Source organism: Equus przewalskii, chromosome 16 (genome assembly GCF_037783145.1).
Source record: "Equus przewalskii isolate Varuska chromosome 16, EquPr2, whole genome shotgun sequence".
In the NCBI taxonomy this organism is placed as follows: Eukaryota; Metazoa; Chordata; class Mammalia; order Perissodactyla; family Equidae; genus Equus; species Equus przewalskii.
Window position 1 is genome coordinate 5,984,141 of NC_091846.1, and position 26,275 is coordinate 6,010,415.

General features: G+C 43.0%; 1 protein-coding gene and 1 long non-coding RNA gene across 9 annotated transcripts in view; one reads left to right on the forward strand and one right to left on the reverse strand.

The window, feature by feature from the left end:
* Positions 1-1,532: 1,532 nt before the first annotated feature.
* Positions 1,533-26,275, reverse strand: part of RNF6 (ring finger protein 6) — a 43,469-nt gene continuing 18,726 nt past the window's right edge. For 2 of the 6 annotated variants that reach the window (XM_070578651.1, XM_070578652.1), the window contains exon 6: positions 21,109-21,972. In XM_070578651.1, coding sequence (XP_070434752.1) covers positions 21,946-21,972 — 27 coding nt within the window. In that variant the 3' untranslated portion in view covers positions 21,109-21,945. Of the gene's footprint in view, positions 1,979-4,611; positions 4,760-12,123; positions 12,393-21,108; positions 21,973-26,275 lie in introns of those variants that run through there. The other 4 variants (XR_011528011.1, XR_011528008.1, XR_011528012.1 and 1 more) reach the window with 4 other exon arrangements.
* LOC139076413 (uncharacterized) lies at positions 9,378-25,770 on the forward strand. 3 transcript variants are annotated; one of them, XR_011528013.1, is made up of 3 exons: positions 9,378-11,127; positions 14,677-14,784; positions 24,091-25,770. It is a non-coding gene; the product is annotated as an uncharacterized lncRNA (long non-coding RNA). The 3 variants fall into 3 exon arrangements; XR_011528014.1 differs by lacking the exon at positions 24,091-25,770 and adding an exon at positions 17,185-17,672 and having other exon boundaries at positions 9,907-11,503; XR_011528015.1 differs by lacking the exon at positions 24,091-25,770 and adding an exon at positions 17,680-17,888 and having other exon boundaries at positions 9,918-11,127.

A 26,275-nucleotide genomic window follows, 5' to 3' on the forward strand; every position in this document is an offset into this window, starting at 1 on the left:
CTTAATTTTTTCTGAACCTGAATTTCCTCATCTATATAGTGTATATAATATGTATAATCTGTACTGCTATAGGTTGTTACAAGAATTAAATAAGATTACACATGTAGAGAACTCAGTCCATTTTCTGATACCTATGTGTTTATTAAATAATATTTATTATTATTATATCTCATGCCATTTCATCTCTCCAGAAAGGGTGAATAAATTTCCTAAAGTAGAAGAGCCAGAATTGGAGCCCTGGGCTCCTGAATCCATCTTGATTCCCGGGTGTGTTTATAGGCTGTGATTTACAAACCCGGGACAGCACAAATACACTCACAATGCTACACACGTATAGCCAAGTGTTTCTTTCCTTTCCGCTTGGCCTTCCTTCTAACCACACACAGACTGTGAAGCTTATCCAACTCTCTTAGGGCATGGTGAGCCAAGGTAAGCAATTAATTTATATTCTAATATTCTGAGGCCAATATTGACATTGATAGGCTGATGTCGACTTCATGGCCTTGATATGGACATTGCCATGTTTATACGGCTATCCCTGGCAACCCAAGCCAAACAAAGCACCTGGATGGATGGGCCGGAGCACACTGCTCAGGGTCACCAAGTCAAGCCTCTATACCACCAACCACAAGTCAAGAGTTTCATGAAGGGAAAATAGGACAAAACTAGTATCCGAGAATTCCTTGTTATACAGATTCAGAGATCTGTTACTTCTCTGAAATAACTATGGATATTAGTTTCCTGTGGCAGCAGTAACAAATTACCACAAACTTGGTGACTCAAAACAACAGAAACGTATTCTCTCACAGTTCTGGAGGCCAAAAGTCCCAAATCAGTTTCAGTGGACCAGAATCAAGGTGTCAGCAGGGCCATGCTCCATCGGAGGCTGTAAGGTAGAATGTGTTCCTACCTGTTCCAGCTTCTGACGGCTGCCAGCATTACTTGGCTTGTGGCCACATCATTCCACTCTCTGCCTCCGTCTTCACATGGCCTCTTTCTCTTTTTTCTGTATCTAGTCTCCCTTTGCCTCTTTCTTCCTTAAGGACGCTTGTGATTGTATTTAGGGGCCGCCCAGATAATTGAGGATAACCTCCCATCTCAAGATCCTTAATTTAACCACATCCGCAAAGACTCTTTTTTCCAAATAAGGTAACATTCGCAAGTTACAGGCATTAAGATGTGGGTATCTTTTGGGTGGTCACTTTTCACCCTATCACAATGGGCTCACACTTCCTGAAGTGTAATAACTATGTACTCAGTCAGTCTTGCTTCCAGTATGTTAAATGGGCCCCTCTATTTACAAACGCACATTATTTACCATGATTTTACAAGAAATGCCTGAAAACCCAACCATGACCCCTAAGAGTCTAATGTTTGCTCCCATGGTTCTTCACGCAACAACGCCAGCTGTTTGGTGAGTTTCCGTCCAAGCGTTTAATATTTCCCCGAGGAGTCTTCTCACGTATGCACCATTGATAACCCTCATTTCCTCTAGCACAGTAATTAGTGAAAGTAATTCATTATACAGAGTATATAGCCTTCAGAAGAAATTTAATTTTTGAAATGTGTAGTTTGAAAGAACAGAGCAAATCTCATAAATGACTGACCTGTAGGAAAGTGAAAACTATGAGATGCCCAACCAGGTTGTAGTGGAGATAATATCTGGACCCTTCAATTTCGCCAGCAATGACAGCTACAATTTCCTTCAGATGAGCACGACTCAGTCCATCATAGAAAGTTTGTAGGTCCTATGAGTTTTGTAGTTGCCTTCTGTTGCTCCATGTATATTTTGACTGCTGAAATCATTTATACTTTAAAAATTCAGGCAAACTGGAATCTGCCACAGATTTAGTTGAAAAACATGCACACGGATCTCAGTACACCATGAACCGCTGCACTTTTAAGATCCATATGGGACTGGTGCACAGTAGCCCGCCCTTATCCTTGGGGGATGTGTTCCAAAACCGCCACTGGAAGCCTGAAACCACAGGTAGTACCGAACCCGATAAATACTATGTTTTTTCCTATGCATATATATCAATGATAAAGTTTAATTTATAAATTAGACACAGTAAAAGATTAACAACAATAATAAAATAGAACAATTATAACAATATACTGTAATAATATTACCCTAGATCTTTGAAACCTCAGCATGCGATTTGTTTTCTTCCCTTATAAGTTGAGAACTTTCACCTTTTCGCTTAAACAAAGCACTTCACAGCTTCTCTTCGGATATCCAAGTTGTCAGCCTCACTACTCTTGAGCTTTTGGGCCATTTTAAGTAAAATAACGGTTACTTGAACTCAAGCACTGCCATACCCAACAGTCGATCTGATAACTCGGAGGGCTGCTAAGTGACTAAGGCAGGTAGCATATAGGCGTGGATCTGGTGCATTCACCATCCTGGGGTGGGATGGCGCCGGGCGGTGGGAAATTTCATCATGCTGCTCAGAAAGATGGCAATTTAAAACTTTTGAATTGCTTATTTCTGGAATTTTCCATTTAATATTTTCTGACCACAGTTGACTGAGAGTGTCTCAAACTGCCAAAAGCGAAATCGTGGATAAGGGGGAAATATAGTATCTCAGATTCCATCTGAGGTGGTTTATTTCCTAATTTAACAGACCAAAAAAATATAAAAAGAACCCAGGGAAGGTATCTAAAAACCTGCTCCTTAGTTGTTGCTAACTGTGGTAGTGACTAATAGCACAGAGTGTGGGGGCAGAATGCCCCGTCTCAAACCTCAGCGAGCTCTGCCACTCGGTAGCCTGTGACCTGGGGCAACTTAGTCACTTTTTCAGATGAAAAGAGTCAGGAATATGGCACTTACTATACGCCAAGGGCTCTCCTAAGTACTCACATTTTTTTATAATTCTTGAATATTCATTCAATAAATATTTGGACTAGATATATATATATATATATATATATATATATATATATATATATATATATTTACCACCAATAGTCTTTTATCTGTCACCATACACATGTACCCCTTTTCCGCTTTCGCCCACCCCTCCACCCGCTTCCCCTCTGGTAACCACTTATTTGTTCTCTTTATCCATTTGTTTGTTTATCTTCCACATATGAGTGAAATCATGCCATGTTTGTCTTTGGCTAATTTTGTTTAACATAATACCCTCAAGGTCCATCCATGTTGTTGCAAATGAGACGATCTTGTCTTTTTTAATGGCTGGACTAGATAATCTTTAAATCAACCCCATTTGAAGACTGATCCAGCGCCTACGTGAAGGGTGCCGAGCGAGCCGTCTTGACAGGCAGCAGCGCGGTCCCCACACAGCCCCCAGGGGCGGGCCGCGGGGCAGCCAAGGCGGGAGCGGCCGCAGGGTCGCAGGGCCCGCTGTCCCGGTGCGGGACGCAGGACGCCCCCCTCCCTGCCTCTCCCTCTCCTCGCGCCTTTTCTCCGTTTTCTTCCAGAGCGCTCGCCGCGCCAGCGCAGGGTCCCGTCCCCGACTTGAAGCAGGGCCGGCGCGGGAGGAAGCTGAGCTTCGCGGAGGGGGTCCCGGCGCGGGACAGCAAGGGCCGGAGCAGACGGGAGCCGAGCGCGGCTTCCCCGTGGGGCTCCGCGGCCTCCGCCAGGGGGCCGTCCGCGACCGGGAGAGCGCGGCCAGCGCCTCCTAAGGGCCCGGCGTCCGAAGTGCATGACCTCATCCCCGCCTCGCCGCAGCCCGGGAGCGGGGCGCGTCCCCACGCCCGCCTGCAGGGGACGCGCCGGCCAAGTCCTTGGCCAGACACGCGGCTTGAAGGGGCCCAGCCAGCGCTCCAAGCCGCTGCTCTGTCCCCAGAGTGACCGGCCACTCCGTCTCTTGTTCAAGACCTGTGCTAGGCCCCGCGGGGTGCCCGTGTGCTCAGGGGAGCCCCAGGTCGAGGGGGACCTGGGCCCCGTGGGGAGGTGGTGGTCCATCAGGGGCGGCCATGGAACAGCAGGGGTCCCCAGAGCAGGCTGCAATGTCGCACGGTTCCGCCGCCACCCGCTCAGACCTGCTAGAGGAATCAGTGCGCGGGGTATCTCAGGAAGACCCGAGGGCCTGGGGTTAGACATTAATGTTTTATTTCTGGAGGAAATAAACGGCCCATTCGCTGTCTCTGGTGAATGAATCCCAGGACACCCGGGAACCGCCTAGCTTTGAAAGAGTCCCTCCTCAGGCTTGGCTCTCACCGTGCGAGCGGCCCCGCCGTCTGTTCTGCGGCTCTCGTCCTGTCTCCGTGCTGGATGCGCTTCATAGTTTTGAAGGAAGCTCCCAGGTAGTGTGAGCACTTTCTATCATTTCTGGTGCTCGTTAGCTTTCACTCTGTGCACCTTTACCAGCCCAAATGGGTGTAAATAGTATCTTGTATCTACTGTGTTAATTAACAAGGCTCATTTTAGGAAACATAAAAAAAAAAATCAAAGAAAGAATGGGAGAAACCCAGCTCCGAAGACTCCATACTTTTATCTTTCAGTAATTGGAAGCATGTTAGAGAGTAATTTTCACTTCCATACCTCCAGAAGATGGTTTTGGATAAAATACTCATTGTCAAAGTAAAATCAATGAAAAATTAAACAAGTGAATCCATCACTTAAGATTATTTTCAACTGCTTACCGGGTAAAAGCAGGCTGGCTCTGGCTGGGTTGCCTTACAGAAGGTGATCATCTTCAGAGGCAACTTCAGGTGAGCAACCTCCACGTGTAACCCGTGTGCTCTGTGGCCAGGCCCATGGGCCTGTAGACCTGTAGGTACGTAAATCCTCCTGAATGGTGGGAATACAGTGATATTTAAATGCCCCAGTAGGGATTCAAATCTTCCATAAAAGATCTACGTTTTTACTTTAAAGGGAGAAAAAAGTAGTAATATTATGATTAAGAGAGATAAACATTAAAAGAGAAAGTTTAGATTGGATGACAACGAGGAAGTGAAAGAAGGTTCTGATGTACGGTGAACATAGATGCTTTACTGTCACGGTAGAGCCTATGCAAGTCTCTGCAAGCAGTAGACCTGGAATGAGCCGTGGAAAGCAGCTTGGAAGTCAGAATGTGATGATCAGAGAAGTCAGAATGTGGATAATCTGTCTCCCATCATGAATCAATTTATATGAGTTGATCCGATTGCCAGGGATGGGAGCTCTCTTCGTTGGAAGAATGAGAGCTGTGGCAGTTTTGTCTGTTGGTTTGTTTGCTTCGATAGATGGAGATATAACCACCAGCCCCTCTGATTGGCTTAGTGTCCCTAGAGAGGGAGAGGCTTTAAGACCAGAAGATAACCAAGCTGTTTCATTCATTCGAAAACATATTTATTAAGTAACTGCTAAGTCTAGGTACAGTTCAAAACACTGGGGATACAGCATTGAACAAAACAGACAAATGTCTCCTCCCTAACGGAGCTTATATTCTATTAAGTGTGGCAGGGGAGTGGTACAGAAAATACAAATAAAAAGAGTAAAATGTTTGGTATGTTAGATGGAGATGAGGTGATAAAAGTGGGAGGTGCTGAGAAAGCCATGCAGAAATCTGGGGAAAACCTTTCCAGATAGAGGGAACAGCAAGTACAAAGGCCTGAGGTAAGAGCCTGAGGAAACGAGGAGCAGGTGACCGAGGCAGGAAGCCAGGCATAGAAAGAGGAAAGAGCAGAAAAGAAATGGAGATGGGGAGCAGCCCATGGAGGGACTTCGGTTTGTACTCTGAGCAAATTGGGATGCTGTTGCAAGGTTTTGAGCAGAGGACAGTTGATTTACACTTTACAACATCACTCTGGCCCCTGTGTGAAGAATAGACTGGAGGCGGGCAAGGGCAGAAGCAAGGAGACCAGCTGGGAAGCTGTTGCAGTTATCCAGGGGAGATGATAGGGGCTTGGTCTAGGGCATCATGGAGGTGATGATAAATGGTCAGATTTTGGGCTTATATTTTCCCTAACATTTTCTTTTGAAAATTTTCAAGTCAACAGAAAAGTTGAAAGAGTAGTACAACAAACACCCACCTTCCTTTCACCTAGTTTCACTGATAGATAAATACTTGCCAAATTTGCTACATCCATATCTATACAGATAAAGAGAGGGGGCAAATGCTAAATGATTTGGAGTAAGTTACAGACATCATAACACTTCACTCGTAAATATTTAAGCATGTGTCCTCAAAGAACTAGGATGCACAATACCATTACAAGATATTTAGCATGACAGAATATTATTATCTAGTGTACAGTTCACATCTAAATTTCCAAATTGTCTCAATACTGTCTTTTGTAGCTGGGGTTTTTTCCTCACCCAAGATCTAAACACTGATCAAAGACCCAAACTGTAGTTAGTCTTCTTTAATCTAGAACAGTTCCTCCACCTTTTTTTAAAAAAAATCTTCATGACACTGACATTTTTTTTTCCCTTGAGGAAGATTCACCCTGAGCTAACATCCATTGCCAATCTTCCTCTTTTTTTGCTTGCAGAAGATTAGCCCTGAACTAACATCTGTGCCAGTCTTCCTCTACTTTTTACATGGGGGACACCACCACAGCATGGCTGCTGAGTGAAGTAGGTTGGAGCCCAGGATGCGAACCCACAAACCCAGGCCACTGAAGCAGAGAGTCAAACTTTAACCACTTGGCCATGGGGCTGGGGCTGACACTGACATTTTTAGGAGTTCAGAACCATTGTTTTCAAGAATGTCCCTTAATTTGGATTTATCTGTCTCCTTGAATTAGATTCAGATTTAATATTTTTGGCAAAAAACATATATAAGATGGATTGTGTCCTCCTCAGTGCATCACATGAGGGGCATAAAATATCAGTGTATCCTATTGTTGGTGATGATAAATTGATTATCTAATTAAAAGTGTCCTCCAAATTTCTCCATTGTAATGGCACCTTTTTCCATTTGTAATTAATAAGTAATCTGTTATTTTCAGAATCTCTGATTACCATACAAAATTTAGTATTCCACAGAACCCAAGTATAGATCCAAAAAAGAATTTTGGTGACAAACAGACAAAGGGACGGGAGTGTTGGATTAGGATGTGGACTTTGACGTAAGAATTCTGGGAGATTTGCACCCTTTGGATGCGGTGGTTGGACTGTGTGCTGCTTGCATAATATTTCTGCCTGACCTTTGTCATGGAAATGAAGTAGAGAAATGCAATGAATTGTGAAGGAAGCTTCATCCGATAAAGAAGCTCAAGATCCGTGGTACATCCAAAGCATTTCTACTTCGTCGTCACTCCTTTCCTCACCCTGCCTAGGCATTTTGGGCCTTTGTGTATATTTGCTGTGAATGTGTTATTTAGGAGACAAGGCAAGGGATCAGGACTCTCGTTTGCTCACAATCGTTTGTCTCTTTGCCTGTATCTCTGATTGCAACTTGAAGAAGGGGCAGCTTAGACAGATTCTAAAACATATTAGTTTTTGCAGAAGTAGAACTGAAAAGGTAAAATTGAACATGTTGGTCAAGTAGTAAAATAGCTTTGGAGGAATAAATAATAGTAACTGAGTTATTTATGTACACAACTGGCAATTGTGAACAATTAGTCAGTTTCACTGTTTGTTCCGTGTTGCATGTTTCACTCCTATTTCTCTCACAGAAGCTTTAGCTGACTGCCGGAAATTCATACACAGATCAGTAATATATTCTTAGGACTATATTACGAACAGTCTCCCCCATTTCATCCCCTGCATGAAGGCATTTCAAATTTGTTCAAATGCTGAACTATTTAAGTAAAAAAGACATGCTCTTTTATAGAAATATGTTATGCTTTCACTCTAAAAATCTTTACTGCTTAAAATAGGTAAGCTTTTATTTTATATAAATATTTATAATATAAAATAAATTAAATAATATAAATAAATAAATAAAAATAATATAAATAAATTATAATATATTATAAATATATATATAGTACAAAAGTCAGCAGGGAATATCCTGCCATCAAAACTACAATAATATAATTCAGTTGTTTTCAAAGGGGAAAAGTTTGTAAAATTTGAAACATGAGAACAGATTAACTATTTTCTGTTTATTGAGTACTGACCATGACGTTACACAGATGTACACTCAGTTTTGAGACACTTATACATGCAGATGTTTCAGTGTTTCCTGATCCATTATGACTGCACCATACGAGTATCTCTGTCTTTAAAGATGTGCTGGCTTAAAACAATGCCTTGCCTTATATTTTCCAAAAATGAAAATAATGTAGATCTGTGTATGCTACGAGTACCCGCCAACGTAGGCCACCAAATAGTAAACCTGTGGAATCCATGTAACCTGAATCAAATGTCTTTAGCTGCCTTCCACCAGGAGAGGGCAGCCCTCTTCTCACAAATCATCTACATAGTAGGCTCCAAAGTGCAGTGCAGGAAAAAAATTTTAGAACTTTTATTTATAGCTATTATTTTTATCTTAGCTTTTTAAAGCTTCTCTTTGGTGTGCTTTGTAATAATATATAAATATACATATGAGGATGCATTATTTTTATAATTTGTAAATAAATATACATATATTTGGAGTGCACACTAAAAAAATAAAAATAAAAAAGAGTTGTTACTGGAGATGGCCCAGTGGCTGAGTGGTTAAGTTCATGCGCTCTGCTTCAGTGGCCCAGGGTTTCACCAGTTTGAATCCTGGGCACAGACATGGCACCACTCGTCAGGCCATGCTGAGGCGGCATCCCACATGCCACAACTAGAAGGACCCACAACTAAAAATACACAACTATGTACCGGGGGGCTTTGGGGAGAAAAAGGAAAAATAAAATCTTAAAAAAAAAAAATTACTTAAAAAAAAAAAGTTGTTACTGAAAGTAGTGTACCCTCAAAAAAATTTAGAGGCCAAGATTCTAAACTTGTCTCCTCTACTGCAAACTGTGACCTTTGCACCTTCCCCAAATCAAAGGTCTAAAATTACATCTTTGGAAAGTTCCTTCCTACATTGAATAATACATAGGAAATATCCACTATGTCCCAGCTCCTGCTAGGTTCTGAAGATACAGTAACAGGTAAAAGAGACACGGTCCTGCCCTTATTAAACTTGCAGTCTACTAAACATAGGCACTGAACAAATAAACACAAGATACATTTTTTAAAATGATACATTGTGTTAAGTGCCAAGGAAAAGAAAGTTTTGAGAGATCAGTGAGGGCTCTTCCCAGCAAGTGACATTTAAGCTGAAACCCAAAGGATGAGAAGGAAGAAGGCAGAGAGAGGAGGAGGAATCTTTCAGTCATGGGAAACACTGCAAACGTCTCAGCTGAGGCGGGAAAGGCTTGTCTCCTTGAAGAAGGGTAAAGAGTCCTCGTGACTGGAGCTTGTGGGGAGGGAGAGAGTGAAACTGGATGGGTTCAGACTGGGCCACTGGGTACAGATCACGCAGAGGTTGGAGACCACGTGCAGATTTTAGATTTTATCCCAAAATGCAATGGCGGAGCCAGTCACAGGTTTTAGTCAAGGGTGAATACTCAAGTCATTACCATAGCTCCCATTTCAGTTTTTCAGAGGGTTGCCTAAAACGTGTCAGAGGGTCATGACATGCACACTGCAGAGGAAGATTTAAAAACAGAGCAAAAGAAAAAGAAAGAAAGTAATCAAGACATTTCTGGAAATCTGACAGATCTGGAGCGCTTCGTTTGAAAGGCCAGAGCGCGTGCAGCTTTGAAACTTCCCGGCGGTGAGCACGGTGGGGGGTCCGCCGTTCTCCGCAGGGCGGACGCAGCTAGCCGCGGTGCGCCAGTTCGGGTGCGGAGCTGGACAGCCGGGAGGGCTCAGGGTCGCCCGTGCTACCGGGCCCGGCAGCCTGGCGTCACCCCGCACTGCATCCCCGGGACTCTGCACCCACCGCCCGGCCCGCGGACGGCTCTGCGAGTTTTGATCCAAGTCTACTCCAGCGCGCGCACGCGCACCGGCACAGACTGGCGCACGCGCACACCCGCCTGTGCGGACCCTGAGGACCCGAGCCTTGGGGTTGGGCCTCGTCGGTCGCCGCCGCTCTCTCGGCGGTGGGGAGTGTCGCTGTGCTTCGCTACGCGGAAAGTCTGTGTGTGGATGTGCTGAGAGCCGTGCCTGGCCTGAGACTCGGGCCGGGTCGTCCCCGCGCCCTGCGGCTCTGCGGTCCGCTGGGCACAGGCCTGAGGACAGCTTGTCCCGCCACCGTGGGCGCCTGTGGCCCTGGCTGCAGCGTGAGCGTTCCCAGCCTTCGACTGGCAACCTGGCAGGAGACGAATAGCAAGGAAAAAGGCCTGGAAATTAAGCCGGCCCAAGAAGAGGAGCACATCTGGTGGTCAGGCAAGGCTGGTAGCCTCGGGCATCGCGGAACGCGCGAGTTCTCCGGGTGTGGGGCGGAGCTGCTAAGAATGTCAGCCCTGGTGTGCAAGAAATACGTCTCTTAATTTTCTGGACCTCAGTTCATTGCTAACTCTTCTGAGCCACAAGCAACTCACCCTTCCCCGCCCCCATCTGATGGACTGGTTAAAAAATAAAGATTACCCCAGTTCTTTTTGGGTTCCCATTCCCAGGGTTTAGGCCAAATTCTGGAAGCTTATTCAGTGACTTGGTGGGTAAATTCATGGTTAAGTAATTTACCAGGGTGCCATTGCTATTAAGTCAGGATTCAAACCCAGATCACTCGGACTCCACAGGCTGTTCTCTCAACCAAGATACTAGATCTGTCTCTGAAACGTTTAGCCTCAGCCCTGTTTGAAACCAGCTTTGACCACAGTGCCCTGAAGTATAAAGCACCCTGGGCTAGGGGTCAAAAAACAGGACTAGAAGTCAGCAGGTGACCTAAAACGAGACTCTCCAGGTCTCTGGACTTGAGTTTCCTCTGGATGAAATGGGGTTAATGGCCCAGGGCTAGGGATTCTGACTGGTCATTTGCAGGCCACCATCCAGCCCATCATAACGGTGTTTCCTGGCTGACAGAGACTTTCAAGCATAGATGTCACAGCTCCAAGATGAAGAGGCCTTGTCCTCGCTGGTGTGAAGTTAGATTCTACGGGCGTGAACTGGTTGGTGTGCAAGGACTGATGAGAAATGCTGATGGTGCAAGGGAGGCGATTATGACATTAATAGCCCCCACATCCACTACCTCTCCACCTCCCTTCAAACAAACATAGACAAGAACTCAAATTGTGTCACACAGGAAGGTGAGCTGGCCCTTGAGATGAGCAAATCTGTAGTCAAAATGCTACTGATGACTTTCAGATCACATGACACATGGCTGAGTAGCTACTCCTGGAATTGTCAACAGTCCAGCTGAATTGACATTTTACTTTCCAAAACAAATGCAGCCAAAAAAGAGCAGCCCTTCCGGCCACTGCTGAAGGCGCGTCTGCCGGCTTCCTAGAAACCCAAGGCAGGTGACGCCCACAAGTGCAGGCTAGGGGGAGTTTTGAGTGAAGTCTGCGGCTATTCTCTCCCTCTCTTTGGAGCCCTTAGTTGGCAAGTCAGAGCAGATTCCTGAAGAGTGCTCGGGTGGTATGCAGACTGATTTGCAGACTCAAGGGCCTGCCCTCCCCTGAGGTAGGAGGGAGTTTTCTTAAATTTAAGATGTAGTCAAAATGGCTCCTATTGTAACAGAACCTTGGGTGGAAACAGGCAGCCTGGCTCAGTCACTCAGAATCAGACAACAGGCTCGGCTTGGGCATAATATCAATGGCTGCGTTGTTTATGTATCTGTATGTTCATGTGCAATTTTACATCTGCTGCCAAACAGGAGACAGAGGTTTTATACTGCTTCAATTTGGACATTTTCACCGAAAACTCTGAAACTTTCAGAAGGGAAATTGTTTCCATTTAAAGCCAATTTGCCCCAATCTTGCCGAACCCCTGCCTCTTTTCACTTCTGGGCTCCTTTTATAGACTCCAGGGAGTAGGAAGTCATTTAGCTCATCCCCAGGATTCTGGGCTGGTGGAACTTTAGGCTGAGTTCCAGACAGGTCACGTTCATCTGTCCCCATCGTTAAGCTTTTGGAGATAGGGATTTCACTCTTGCCTTGATAAACCACCTCTGCGTTTAATAACCCTCCCTTTGGAACTGTTTTCCTGGTTCTAATCCAATCCCTTCTGCAATAATTTAGCATTATGAAATCTTAGATCTGGAAAATAACCTTAAAGTTCATTGTATTAGTTTTCCCACACACTTGATGGGTTAAACACATAAATTTATCATCTTACAATTCTGTACATTACAATTCCAACACAAGTCAAAAATTCAACAAGTCAAAAAAATCAAAGTGACAGCAGGGCTGGATTCCTTTCTCGAGGCTATGGGAGGAGATCTTCTCTTGTCTTCAACTTTGTAGAGGCTAATGGTTAATGTAGAGGCTCCCTGGTTTGTGGGCCCTTCCTCCTTCTTCAAAGCCAGCACCGTCACACCTCTCTGACTCTGACCTCAGCTGGGAAAGGTTCTCTGAGTTTAAGGACACATGATTAGATTGCCACTCCTCCCGACAATTCAGGATCATCTCCCCGTTTTCGGGTCCTTATCTTAATCACGTCTCCGGAGTCCCTTTTGCCATATCAGGTAATGTTTACAGGTTCCAGGGATCAGGACATGGACATCTTTGCGAGGCCGTTATTCTGCCTACCACAGTCATCTCTTCCGACTCTTTGCCTTTTAAAAGAGGGAGTCCCCTGACAGGTGCTCCTCTAACAGTATTTCCACTGGTGGAGATGTCACTATTTCACAAGGCTGCCAAGGGTAATGTTGACCAACTCTAAATGTCAGAAAATTCTTATGTTCAGTCCCAGTACTTCCCATACATAGGTCCGTGTCTTAAGACGCACAGTAGAAAACCCAAGCTGGTAACCCCACCTGCACATCCACCACATGAAGTTCTTAAAATGTTTGAAGACAGCTGGAAGATTGCCCTTTCATTCATTAGTGAAACAAATTGAGCACCTATCATATGTGGGTGCTATTCTAGGCTTCAGAGATACAGTGATTAATCAGCCACCCCAAGTCCCTAATCTCATAATGCATTCTTTCTAGTGAAGGAAGCAGGTGGATGAGCCAGTAGGCAGCCTTAGCATTGTCTTAAGTATCATCAAATCAAGGGTACCAAAAGAATTTTGGAAAGAGTTTGATATCTCTTAAAAAATCATCTAAATAACAATTACGGGGGGGGGAAGGGCGTGGAACTCATTGGATTTTGGACGCATATTTTATGTTTTAGAATTGTTTTTATTTTGAATTATAATGGAGGAGCACCAAAACATTTTCAGAGCCACAGTCCTCTGAAGATCCTGTCCTAGCCTTGAGAACAGTTTGTAATAGAGCAAGCAAAGACGGCTTCCTGGGAAAAGCAGAGCCTTCCAAGATGAGTAGACTTAGATAAATAAAGGCTAGAGGGGAGGACATTCTAAAAATTCCTGCCGACACCACAGCAGCCGGATGAGAGGGAGAATGCGGCGGATAAGCCTTGCATTTTGGGGGTAGGGCTGTGGGGAGGGCGTAATCTGGGTGTTTCACTCTAGTTGTTACATGGAAGTCTTCTCAAAGGCTCAGAGAAGACTAGGAATCAGCGGCAATGGGGTAGCTCGGTGCCGGCAGCTCCCCATGCTGTCGGCAAAGGTCTGGTAAAGCAAGAAAGGCCCGAAAGGCAGATGTTGAGGATAAGCAAGGCGCTTAGAAGTTGGAAGTGCCCAGTCCGAGGCCAGCTTCTCAAAGGGACGGCACCCCAATAGCTAGGAGCAGGGAGGTCTGACCCTGGAGTGCTCCAAAGGAAGGTCTCAAGCTCACAGACAGCCTCTTCAGAAGTAAGGAGAAGGTGTTCAGAGCACAAGAGCCACTCCATGCAGCGTCCATCTCTACAGCTACAAAACCCAGACCTAAACACCATTTAGACTGCTGTCACTGAGTTTGCCTGAGTCACTCACAGAGCCCCAGGCTGTGGCAACCTGTAAGAAAATCTGGATGATGCTCCAGCAGGTGAAGGTCATCAAGGCATTTGTTCTTATTAATTTAAATTTCAATCTTTTCTCTTGGTAAAAATTCAGCCTCTCCACATGCATTCTGGGAGCTGGGAATAGGAAAGTGTCATCTCTATTCATATACTGTGCTGCTGTTTCTGAAATACAGATGTAACTGAGGTTCTTTAAATAACCTAACCAATTTTCACTCCAATTTCCTGACATACAAAATGAAAAAAAAAAATCTCTTTTTTTCAAATCAGCTGTTTAGGGGCTCTGCTGCTGACGCTATAATGTTGAAAATTCATTGGTGGACTGAATTCTGTGATGCAACTTCTCCATTTTTGGGAAAGTAATGCATTTTATAGTTAACATTTGAGGTCTCTCCTTCATTTTGGCTTTCTTATTAAAACGTTTCATTGCAAAATGATCATTCAAGTTTGTGTATATTTTAGGCATGTTTGCCTTTAAGACAGAAGAATTCTGATTTTTATTTGGCTGCAGATCAACTTCAGTCATATTCCTGAAGACCTTCTTAAGGATTGCTGGAAGTGTTTCTGGCATTGTTTTGGTTGGAACCAAATTTGTATCCTGTGATGATAATCTCATTCTCAGTGATTCTTATTTTTAAATTTTGTTGGGTCCCTAAGGGAGTATGCTGAGTTGAAACAAATTCTGCTATAAGAGAGCAGGGTCTAAAATGAGAACAAAGAAGTAGTACAATGCTGGCATGTCTGAGAAAATAGTGGCGTGACATTGATAGCCTTTTTCCATCTCTACAGGTTCTGGAGAACTCTGACCACCCCCTTCTTTTACTGCCTATGTCAACTCAGGGGACTTGGGCATGACTAGTAGCAGAGATCAGTGGTTCCACGCCCGTATGGCAAGAGGTAATCTTTCTGGGGCAGGTGACTATGACTTGGTTTTTTCCTTCTTTTTTTAAATTAATTAATTAATTAGTTAATTTTTGCTGAGGAAGATTCACCCTGAGCTAACATCTGCTGCCAATGTTCTTCTTTTTGTATGTGACCCACCACCACAGCATGGCCCCTGACAGACGAGTGATGTAGGTTAGCACCTGGGAACTGAACCCAGGCCACCAAATTGGAGTGCGCCAAACTTAACCACTAGGCCACTACAGCTGGCCCTGGTTTCTTTCCTTATTTGTACGCAGGTCTGGATGTTTAAAGATGTAGCATGATTGAGGTGATTTGAGTAAACCAAGCCCTGCTCATTTAATGTCCACAGACACCATGGTAAATAACCCAAGCCTCAAAGTCTACTCTTACAGGAAGTCATTTCTGGGGGCAGCTCCAGAGCTGACAGATCTAAGATATGACCACTATGATATCAGCTCCTTCCTCACATTGTCGCCTTAGACAGAGTGTGGGAGCTAAGAGAACTTGTCTGCAAGCACAGGTGAGACTTGCCCAGGAGACTCTGAGAGAGAAGCAGGAAGATGGAGAGGAGCTGGAGATCATGCACCAGCTGGTGAAAGTGAGGGCTTAAGAAATGGTTTATTACTCTTTTTTTTTTGAGGAAGATTAGCCCTGAGCTAACATCTGCTGCCAATCCTCCTCTTTTTGCTGAGGAAGACTAGCCCTGAGCTAACACCTGTGCCCATCTTCCTCTACTTTATATCTGGGAAGCCTGCCACACATGGCTTAACAAGCAGTGTGTAGGTCCACACCAGGGATCTGAACCAGTGAACCTCAAGCCACCAAAGTGGAATGTGTGAACTTAACTGCTGTGCCACCGGGCCGGCCCCTTACTGCTCTATTTTATTTTTTTTTAAAGATTGGTACCTGAGCTAACAACTGTTGCCAATCTTTTTTTTTTTTTTTCTGCTTTTTCTCCCCAAAGCTCCGTACATAGTTGTATATTTTAGTTGTAGGTCCCTCTAGTTGTGGCATGTGGGACACCGCCTCAGTGTGGCCTAATGAGCAGTGCCATGTCTGCACCCAGGATCCAAACCGGCGAAACCCTGGGCCGCTGAAGCAGAGCGCATAAACTTAACCACTCGGCCATGGGGCCGGCCCCCCTTACAACTCTTAATTTTACCTGATTTGTGATTGCTCTCCACCTTTCTTCCACAAAGGATGTCATGGCTGGTGGATTTATGGGTTCTTCATTATCATCCTCATCATCATTCTTACCAACATTCTGATTCTTTGGTCATTTAGCATGAAACAGAAAAGCTCAGGAATCCAAAGGGGGACTGAGCCATATGAAATGTCAGAGAACTAGAGTGAAGATCCACGAAATCCTTCTGAGATTACAGAATCATTATCCAGCTTCAGTGTTCATGAGGCCAAGCCTTGTTAAAGGATGCCATAAGGCTAGAGTGTTAAAAAACTGATAGAAAGGGGCCAGCCTCGTGGCCGAGTGGTTAAGTTCGCACACTCCGCTGCAGGTGGCCCAGTGTTTCGTTGGTTCGAATCCTGGGCGCAGACATGGCACCACTCATCCAGCCACGCTGAGGCGGCGTCCCACATGCCACAACTAGAAGGACCCACAACTAAGAATATACAACTATGTACTGGGGGGCTTTGGGGAGAAAAAGGAAAAAAATAAAATCTTTAAAAAAAAAAACTGATAGAGAAATAGTTAATGTTCTGTGAAACAGATGCTCTATTTAGACTCTCTCTTTCAAGTCGGGGGGGCAGGGGTGGTGTGGTGGATAGATTATTAAATACATGGTATTAGAATAATTGGCCATCTGTTTAGGGAGGAAAATGGTTAAGGTATATTCTTATCTCCAACCATAAAAATTAATTCCAGATGGAGTAAATATCTAAATACATTCATTCATTAAACAAATATTTATTAAGGCATTACCAGGTTCAAGTTGCTGTGGCTCTAGCAGTAAAGCAGATAAGAATCCCTGTTCTCGTGGAGGCTACACTCTAGTGGAGAGTGACAGACAAGAAGCATATTAGTCAGTGATTTATGTTATGGAGAAAAGCAAAGCAAGGAAGGGGAGTAGGGAACAGGAGTTTGCAATTTCAAACAGGATGTTTAGGGAAGGCATCACTCTAAAGATGACATTGGGTAAAGACTTAAAGTGAGGAAGTTGGCCATGCAGTTGTGGAGAGGGGACATTCCAGGCAGAGGTAACATTTAATATGACAAGAGATTTTCACACATTGAAGTATAAGCGGTAACTATCCGGGTTCAAAACTGATTTGGGTTGAACTAAAAGGCTGACTTATGGCCTATCAAACATACATTGTACCTCTGCTTAACCACTAAAGTAAAGAATGCACTCTCTCTCTTTTTTTTTTGCTCAGCAAGATTGGCCCTGAGCTGACATCTGTGCCCATCTTCCTCTATTTTATATGTGGGATGCCTGCCACAGCATGGCTTGATAAACTGTACATAGGTCCACGCCCAGGATCTGAACTGGGGAACCCTGGGCCACCGAAGCAGAGGGTGTGAACTTAACCACTGTGCCACTGGGCTGGCCCGAGTGCACTCTCTTAAGATAAGAATGCATACTTCCCGTGCCCTATAGGTAAGACCCTATTGGTAATGCCTGGATTAGTCCCTTTCCTAGCATCATAGTCGTGTTGACCTGCTAATTTGCAACTTAATACCTCTTTGAAGTTTTGATGAAAATATATCCTGGGTGTGTTTAATGTATCTTCTTTGTTCTAAAAAGATATAAGACTGTACTTCAGATATAAGACTGGAACCCGTGCTTCTCTGCAACGCCTTCTAAGGCTTTCCCGGGTTATAATCCTCACTCTGGCTCGTAATAAACTCACCCCAATTCTGATTTATAGGTTGGTTATGGATTATTTGCGTTGACAGCAGGCAAAAGAAGAGGAGTCAAGGATGATGTGCATGTAGACTCTACAATGGCCCCAATTATCTCTGCCTCCTGGTAAATGTGCCCTTTTGTGATCCCCTCCCCTTCAGGGTGGGCTGGACCCAGTGGCTTGCTTCTAGCTGATAGAATATGACAAAGATGATGAGATGTTACTTTCATGAGTAGATTATGTAATATTGTGACTTCTGTCTTATTAGCAGACTCTCTCTTGCCTTTAGCTTGCATGCTTTGATGAAACAAGCTGCCATGTTGGAGAGGTCCAAGTGGCAAGGAACTGAGGGTGGCCTCTGGCCAACAGCCAGCTAGAAACTGAGGCCCTCAGTCCAATAAAGAAAAATATTGTCAGATTTTATTACATAATAGTTGTAAATTTCTCTAGGAAAAAAGTCCATAAACAAAGTTTTTAAAAAGTCAACTAAGAATAAGAATTTACAACATATGTAAAATCGACCAAACAGTAATATCAGTTAGATATATTTGTAATAATATTTTACTATTTTTATTATTATTATAATATTTTATCCTAATATTTAACTTCATAATATATCCAAACTAATAAAAAAATCATATAACTCAATGAATATAAGCTCAACGAATATATTTAAATGCACAACAATACAAGCAGGCAATTTGCAGAGAAAAAAATATGACCTATAAATACATTAAAAGATGCTTAGCCTCACTAATTTAAAAAAAATGCTAACTCAAACAGCAGCAAAATACCATTTTCCCTTCTTGAAATTCTATAAAGTAGGTATTAATATTGTCCCCATTTTATAGCTGAAGAAACCGAGGTTTCAAGAGGCTAAGTAACTTGCCCAAGTTCATACAGTATTCAGTGGCAAAACCAGAATTTAAAACCAGTATGTCTATCTCCAGAGCTAGAGGTCCTAACCCCTATACCATCATGGGGTGTGATATGCAAGCCCCCATCATCTCTCTTACACACACACACATAGAGTCATACACAAGGCTACATCTTTGTGTAACTTCTCTAAAGATGACCTTAAAATTTATTTGAACCTGATTTTCCTTGGACATATTACATGAGTTATTATTTTAAGTCAACATCCTGATGAGATAAACCCAGGGTCCTGTGGGAAAATACCAAACAGACTAACTTACATATAATAAATAGGAGAGCCAGAAGAAGAAGAGGATTAGAATGACACATAAAAAATATTTGAAGATACAATGGCCAAAACTTTCCAAAATTTGATTAAAGCTTGTAGATCCAAAAAGTTCACTGAACTCTAAACAAAATAAATTCAAAGAAAACTAAATCTAAGTATATTGTAGTAAAGCTGCTGAGAACCAGAGGTAAAGAAAATATCTCAAAAGCGACAAGAGAAAGACAATATCACAAACATGCATTGTTTCTCAGCAGAAACAATGGAGGCTGGAAGTCAAAGATACAAAATCTTTAAAGTCTGAAAGGGAAACACTGTCAACCCAGAATGCTATGTCCAGAGAAAAGATCCTTTAGAAATGAGGGGTAAATAAAACATTTTCAATAACTAAAAGTAATGGAGGTTCCATACAGTGTTATAAGGCAAGAAAAAAAGGTATACATATTGAAAAGGAAGGAGCAAAACTTTCTTTTTGTGCATATGACGGGATTGCTACGTAGAATAGAATAAGGAATCTGGATCCTTACCTCCCACCACACTAAAAAATAGACTCAAAGTTGATCGTAAATTTAAACATAGAAGCTAAAGAACAAGAAGGAGGAGGAGAGAGGGAGGAGGAGGAAGAGAAAAGGAGGGAGGAAATCTTTGTGACCTTAGAATAGGCAAAGATTCTTAGGACACAAAAAGCATGAACCATAAAAGAAAAACACTGATAATTTGGACTTCATCAAAGTTAAAAACATTCTCCTTCAAAGATATTATTAAGAAAATGAAAAGGCAAGTCAAAGACTGGGAGAAAAAACCATTTATCAATCTACTTATATCTATATATGTGTATCCATATGGATATGGATATATCTACATACATCTATATATGTGTATCCATACAGATATAAGCATCCACATTAATTTTGTTTTTGCATATGAATACTCAATTGTTCCAGTACTATATGTTGAAAAGACTATCCTCCCCATTGAACTTCTTTGGTGAAAATTACTTGAACATGTACGTGTGAGTCTGTTTCTAGGTTCTCTATTCTATTGCATTATTCTATATATCTATTCTTATGCCATTCCACACTGTTTTGGCTATTATAGGTCCTTTATGTCTTCATATAAATTTTATGTGTATCCATACAGATACACATATATAGATAGATAGAGATCACAAATGACTGATACTCACAATACATAAAGAACTCTTACAACTCAATAATAAGAAGATAAACCAATGGGGAGAAAAAGGGGAAAGATATATAATTACGTACAGACAGAGATAAAGAAGATGTATAAAGAGCTGACAGTACAGAAAAAGATAGTCAACATCAATAATCATCATGGAAATTCAAATTAAAACTACAATGAGATACCATTTCACGTCCTGGCTGAAATCAAAGAGCCTGACAATACTGATTGTTAGGGAGAATGTGGAACAATTGGAACTCTCATACCAGGCTGGCTTCCTGGGCACTATACTCAGAAGGGTCCCACACTTGGTTTAATGCTCTGCTCTTCACTGTCACTGAAATTCTTAATAATAATTTTACCTTTGAACTAGGGTTTTGTAAGTGAAGGCCAATGAAATGATGGAAAATGTATGTGAGCAGAGGAGATACTCATAATATGCCTGTTTGTTCCGTGCTGCACTGTTAGTACATAGTGTTTGCACCGTCCCATGAGCGCAGAATTCTGGTGGACACAGTGTATGGGAATTCAGCAAGACTCAAAGCAAGTAAAAACTAATCATGCTGTTCCTCAGAAAATTAAAAATAGACTTTCCATATGATCCAACAATTCTGCTTCAGGGTATATACCCCAGAGAATTGAAAGCAGAGACTTTGTACACTCATGTTCATAGCAGCATTATTTGCAATAGTTAAAATGCAGAAGCAACTCAAGTGTCAATCAATGGATGACTGGATAAACAAAATGTGGCATGTATATGGAATGGAATATTTTTCAGCCTTGAAAAGGAAAGAAGTTCTGACATATGCTACAACATGGATGAACCTTGAAGACATGCTAAGTGAAATAGCCAATCACAAAAGGACTTTAAAATACTTTGAAAAATACTGATCCCACTCATATGAAGTACTTAGAGTACCTAACTTCACAGAGACAGAAAGTAGGATGGTGGTTGTCAGGGGCTGGAGGGAGGGGGAAATGGACCGTTTGTGTTTAATGGATGCAGAATTTCAGTTTTGCAAGATAAAAAGAGTTCTGGGGGTGATGGTAGCACAACAATATAAATGTACTTAATGCCACTGAAGGTACATTTAAAAATGGTGAATATGGTAAACTTCATGTTACATAATCATGTTACATGTATGACTGAGGAAGCAGAGAGCACCGATGGCCCCAAGATAGAGGGTTGCCAGATGAAATACAGTAGGTCCCATGCAATATTTGGACATAGTTATACTAAAAAATGATTTGGCGTTTATCTGAGATCCAGATTTAATTGTTTGTCTTGTGTTTTATTTGCTAACTAGCAACCCTGCTCAAGGGACCACAGTTCCCATTTGAACCAGAACTTGCTTTGAATGAAGAAAGCTGGCGTAGCATTCTAGGAAACACAAACACCAAAGAACTCTATGTCCTTTTTCACTTGTGTTTCTCTCTGTTAGCCAACTGCTAACACTGAGAGTGATGACATTAAAGGAAAGAGAAAGACCAGGCAACCTGGAGTTCCTTTTCCTTTCAGTCCTCCTTACCCATCAGTGAGCCTAAGGGAGAGAGTTGCTAGAATTTGCATGAATGGAGAAGTGAAATAAAAACAGTTGAGTTAGTTTTGTGCAATGTTTCCACTCTTTTCAGAAGAGCTAAATAAATATACGAGCTGTGAAATCCAAATTGTGTAATTTTGGGAATTCCACATACAAGCTAAAAACTCTTTGTATCTAAAGCCGGCTGTTTTGTAGTCTTTTATGAGATGGTACAGCCACAAGAGAAGACAGAGGAGAGGCTCAGGATAAAGCAACGTGTATTATACTTACAGGTCCTAGAGACAGGAGGCACACCACACAGGGCCGTACAGAACAGATACCAGGGTGGTCTCCAGGCAGAGGACAGGAGCAGGGGCCAGGTGCTTAGGTCACAGCCTCAATTGGAGTTTCCTGAGGAAAGGCAAGACAGGGCAGGTGAACAAGGTAGGACAGTCTGGTTTGAATAATTTCTGCGAGCTTTGGGCTATAGGGGTGGTCCCTAGTTGCCTGGGACCTGGGATAAGGTAGAGGGTAAAGGCAGAGGAATATTGCCTAACTTGGCTGTATGGGCCAGAGGGAGCAGGTATGGCTCTGGACGGTTATTTTGCATATCAAAGGACGTGCTCCCAGCTGAGTTCTTTGCTATCTCCAAGGATTGGCTAGCTCAGGAGGGCAGTCTCTCCTCAGCCAGAAAGGGTTTTTAAGATGTCAAAACATCATAATATACAGAAAATAAAAAATATATATAGGGGCTGGCCCAGTGGCGTAGTGGTTAAGTTCCCTAGCTCTGCTTTGGCAGCCCAGGGTTCTCAGGTTCAGAACCCAGGTGCAGACCTAGCACTGTTTGTCAAGCCATGCTGTGGCGGCATCCCACATAAAATAGAGGAAGATTGGCACAGATGTTAGCTCAGTGACAATCTTCCTCAAGCAAAAAGAGGGAGATTGGCAACAGATGTTAGCCCAAGGCCAATCTTCCTCACACACACACACACACACACACACACACAAAATATATATATATACAGTTGGTCCTCTGATGTTTTAACATCATATTAAGGAAAGTTTGGGGTGATGACAGTGGAGACTTTTAGAGTAAGGCATAAGTTGCCCTAAACAGCATAGACAACATTTTATTATGAGAGTAGGGAGGAGGAACACAAGCAGAAGTACAAAGACTGCAAGCCGGCCCATAACTAAGTTTCCCATTTATATGGCATTAGCCAAGAAAAATAAATCTGAAATTTTGGGGATTTCTAAGAATATCTTAGTGGAGTTGTTAAGTGTGTTATAAATAAGCTCAGGTCAAGGTGGCAGGTCTGGCAGTTCTGTTGTTGGAGTATGTAAAATAAGTTAGTAAGGTATATGTAAAGATTCGTGGTTCTGTGTGTAACCAAGAGGAAGGGTGGTTTTGGTGGTCATAGTTTGAGATGCACGGTGGGAGATCATGATGGAAAGCTGGAGGTGGATCCTAGGAGAAGGCACTGGGGGTCAAGGTGTTGACTAGTATGAGGCAGGTGCCTCCTGGGGAGAACAATAATCTCCAGTAATTTTTAGAATGGCATAGGTAGTAGTAACTTCTACCAGGTTTCCATTTACGCAGGAAGTGTAGGGATGTACATTTGAGCAGAGAGCAAGGAATATACCAGGAGCACGGGCTAAGCAGACACTGAGCTCAGAAACAATAGACTCTCTAATATCAAAGGAAGAAAAGCAAAAATGTCCCATGTCCAGTTCGGTCTCAGGAGAGGAGGTCCATGGGCATTGCTTGGGTGGAGATCCCAGTGTCCAGGGTGAAGTTGTCTCTAGTGCAGGGGGTGAAGTCCTCTCCAGTGGCGAGTCTTGGGCGGGGGTCAGGTCATCTGAGGTGATGTCGTCTCCAGCGGTAAGCTCCTGGGCTGGGGATGTGCGCCTGAGGTACCCTCTTCAAGTGGGTACCCACTGGCGTTGACATGGGTCTCAGCATTTGCCACATTTGATTGAAACAGTGGCTTACTTGGAGGGTTTAGACCTCTTGATTGTAAATCATTGAAAGCACCCTGACCAGCAGTGACAAGATCAACAGTCACCAGGATGGTGTGCAGCTGCACTTGACAGGGTTTTTGTGTTTTGCTTTTGTTTTTGTGGAAGTTTAGGTTCAACTAGGTCCCATATCAGATGAGCAGCTCTCTGGCCCGGGGACAATCTATGGTTAATGGGTCCCAGGAGGGGAATTGGCTAGCTCAGGGAGAAGCAGTCTCTCCCAGCCAGAAAGACCTTTTAAGATGTCAAAACATCATAACGTACAGAAAATAAAAAATATATATGCGGTACATTGGCACTGCATAAAATAAAGATAAAATAGCAGTAAAATTCATGCTAGTAATTAGTAGCAAATAAAATTACTATAGCAAATAAAAACCACCATGACAAGCCAAGAAAGAGACTGCAGAAGAAAAAAAATTTATATAGTCTTTTTTTCAAAGATTGGCACCTCGGCTAACATCTGTTACCAATCTTCCTTTTTTTTCCCCCTTCTTCTTCTCTCCAAAGCCCCCCAGTACATAGTTGTATATTTTAGTTGTGAGTGCCTCTGGTTGTGCTATGTGGGACGCAGCCTCAGCATGGCCTGACAAGCGGTGCCATATCCGTGCCCAGGATCCAGACCAGCGAAACCCCAGGCTACCGAAGCAGAGCGCGCAAACTTGACCAGCTGGCCATGGGGCCGGCCCCTATTCTACTTTTTGAACAAGAGACCCCACGTTTTATTTTGCACTGGGTCTAGCAAATTATGTAGCTGGCCCTGGCTTGTACATTGCTAGTGGGAATGTAAAATGGTATGACCATTTTGGAAAACAACTTGATGATTTCTTGTAAAATCAGCCTTGCATTTACCATATGACCTGTGGGAAAGAGAGGCTGATTGAGCTAACTTGGTCACATTTGCACCCTACTGAAGAAAGTGAAAGAGATCTTATGATTCACACCCCCACTAGAAGCACATGGAAAGGAAGAGGAATGATTCCCCAAATTAATGGAGAAAGGGATGCCGAGCAAGCAAAAATAACGTGGGCAGAAGATGAGTGAGGAGAGAGTGAGAGAGGTATGAAAGGTGAGAATATTCTATGGTAGATAGCAGAGCTCAAATGTAAGATTCCTGCCAACCTCACTGAAGCCCTTATCCAGTTCAAGTCCACATCAAGTCCACTATCAAAAAATGGCTTGTTTCTGCAAAGAATTGCTTGTAAACTATACCTGAGGACTAACCATGGATGATAGACACAACCACCTAGCGGCCTCTGGTCCCTAGGAGTATAGGATTATTAATGATTTTGCTTAAGAGTAATATAACCAAGAGGCAGAGTTGGCTCAGATTCCTAAAATGATAATTCATGATGAACAAACATGAGGCCCATTAAGTGCCTGAGATTTTGTGTTCCTCCCCAAAAGTTTGGTTTCATCCTTTGAAAGCCAGTTCACTGATACTCAATGTCCCTGCTGTGGACCTTTCTGGAAGCTTCAGGGACTGACTGCTTATTCTCTACTGGGGGCACAAAGAGAAACTGCCTATGTAGGTGGGTGGTCCTAGACCCCAGGACAGTGGAAGAAAGAGAGGGCAGTGCCATTCTGCCCTTATTCTGAGTGTGTAGCCCTCTCCTGTCGTGTTTAGCAGTCTGGCCAATCTGAAGAGCCTCCAGTTGTAAATTTGGAGAACTACAGTCTATTTATGGCACTTGCACTGGCCTTTTGTTTGACTTGGGCAAATTATTCACTTTTATTTACTTCAGTTTCTTCCAAAGTAAGCATAAGTAATTCTCACCCAACCTACGTTCCAGGTGGTTTGAATATCAAATGAGACAATAAGCCTGAAATCTCTTTGGGCAAATGAAATGTCATAGAAAATTAGGATGATGTGCTGATTATTATTCCATTCCAGAGTGGAGCTGGCACCCTCCTCTTCCCTTCCGTATTACTGGCAATGAGAGAGGATCAAATTAGGATCATAATCAGATCTGGGGGATTAACTTTCAATATACTGCTATTTATGAAATAAGGATCAGAGAGTTTGGTGGCTACGCCAGCTTCCTGAAAACCTAGGAGCCACTCTGAATCCAGAGAGGCATTAGTTGTTAAAGATCAGAGATGGAATATTTTAACAATGATACAAGGCAGCTTCTTTTCTCTTGCCTCACAACATCACTAAAACAAACCAACCAACCCAAAAAACAAAAATGAAAACCTTTAACAGATTCTCAGAAACACAGACTTTGCAGAAAAGCTGTAGGAGACAAAGGGTCAATGAGCAGGGATAAAAATAGCGTGGTACATTTAGAAAGGAGAAATAGAGACCTCAGTATCACACTGCAGATACTTACTGAGAACAAATAATGAACAAAAGTATCGCAAGGCTAAGCCAAATGGATCATGAATTGGATATGAGTCAGCAACAAAAGTCCTTTAATTAAGCTCAGGACTGGATACAATGTTAATAATAGTTTATGCTGATGTTCATGAAGCACTTACTATGTGCCAGGGACTTTTAGTGCATACGTGCATTATCTCATTTTATCCCACTAGGTCGATGCGATTGCTATTCATATTTCACAAATAAGGAAAATGATGACTAGAAAGTTAAAAGATTTGCACAAGTCCTCCTAGCCATGATATGCCAATCTGGGACTTGAGCTGATATCTGTCACCAAGGACTGTGTTCCCAATCACTATTGTAAATTGACTG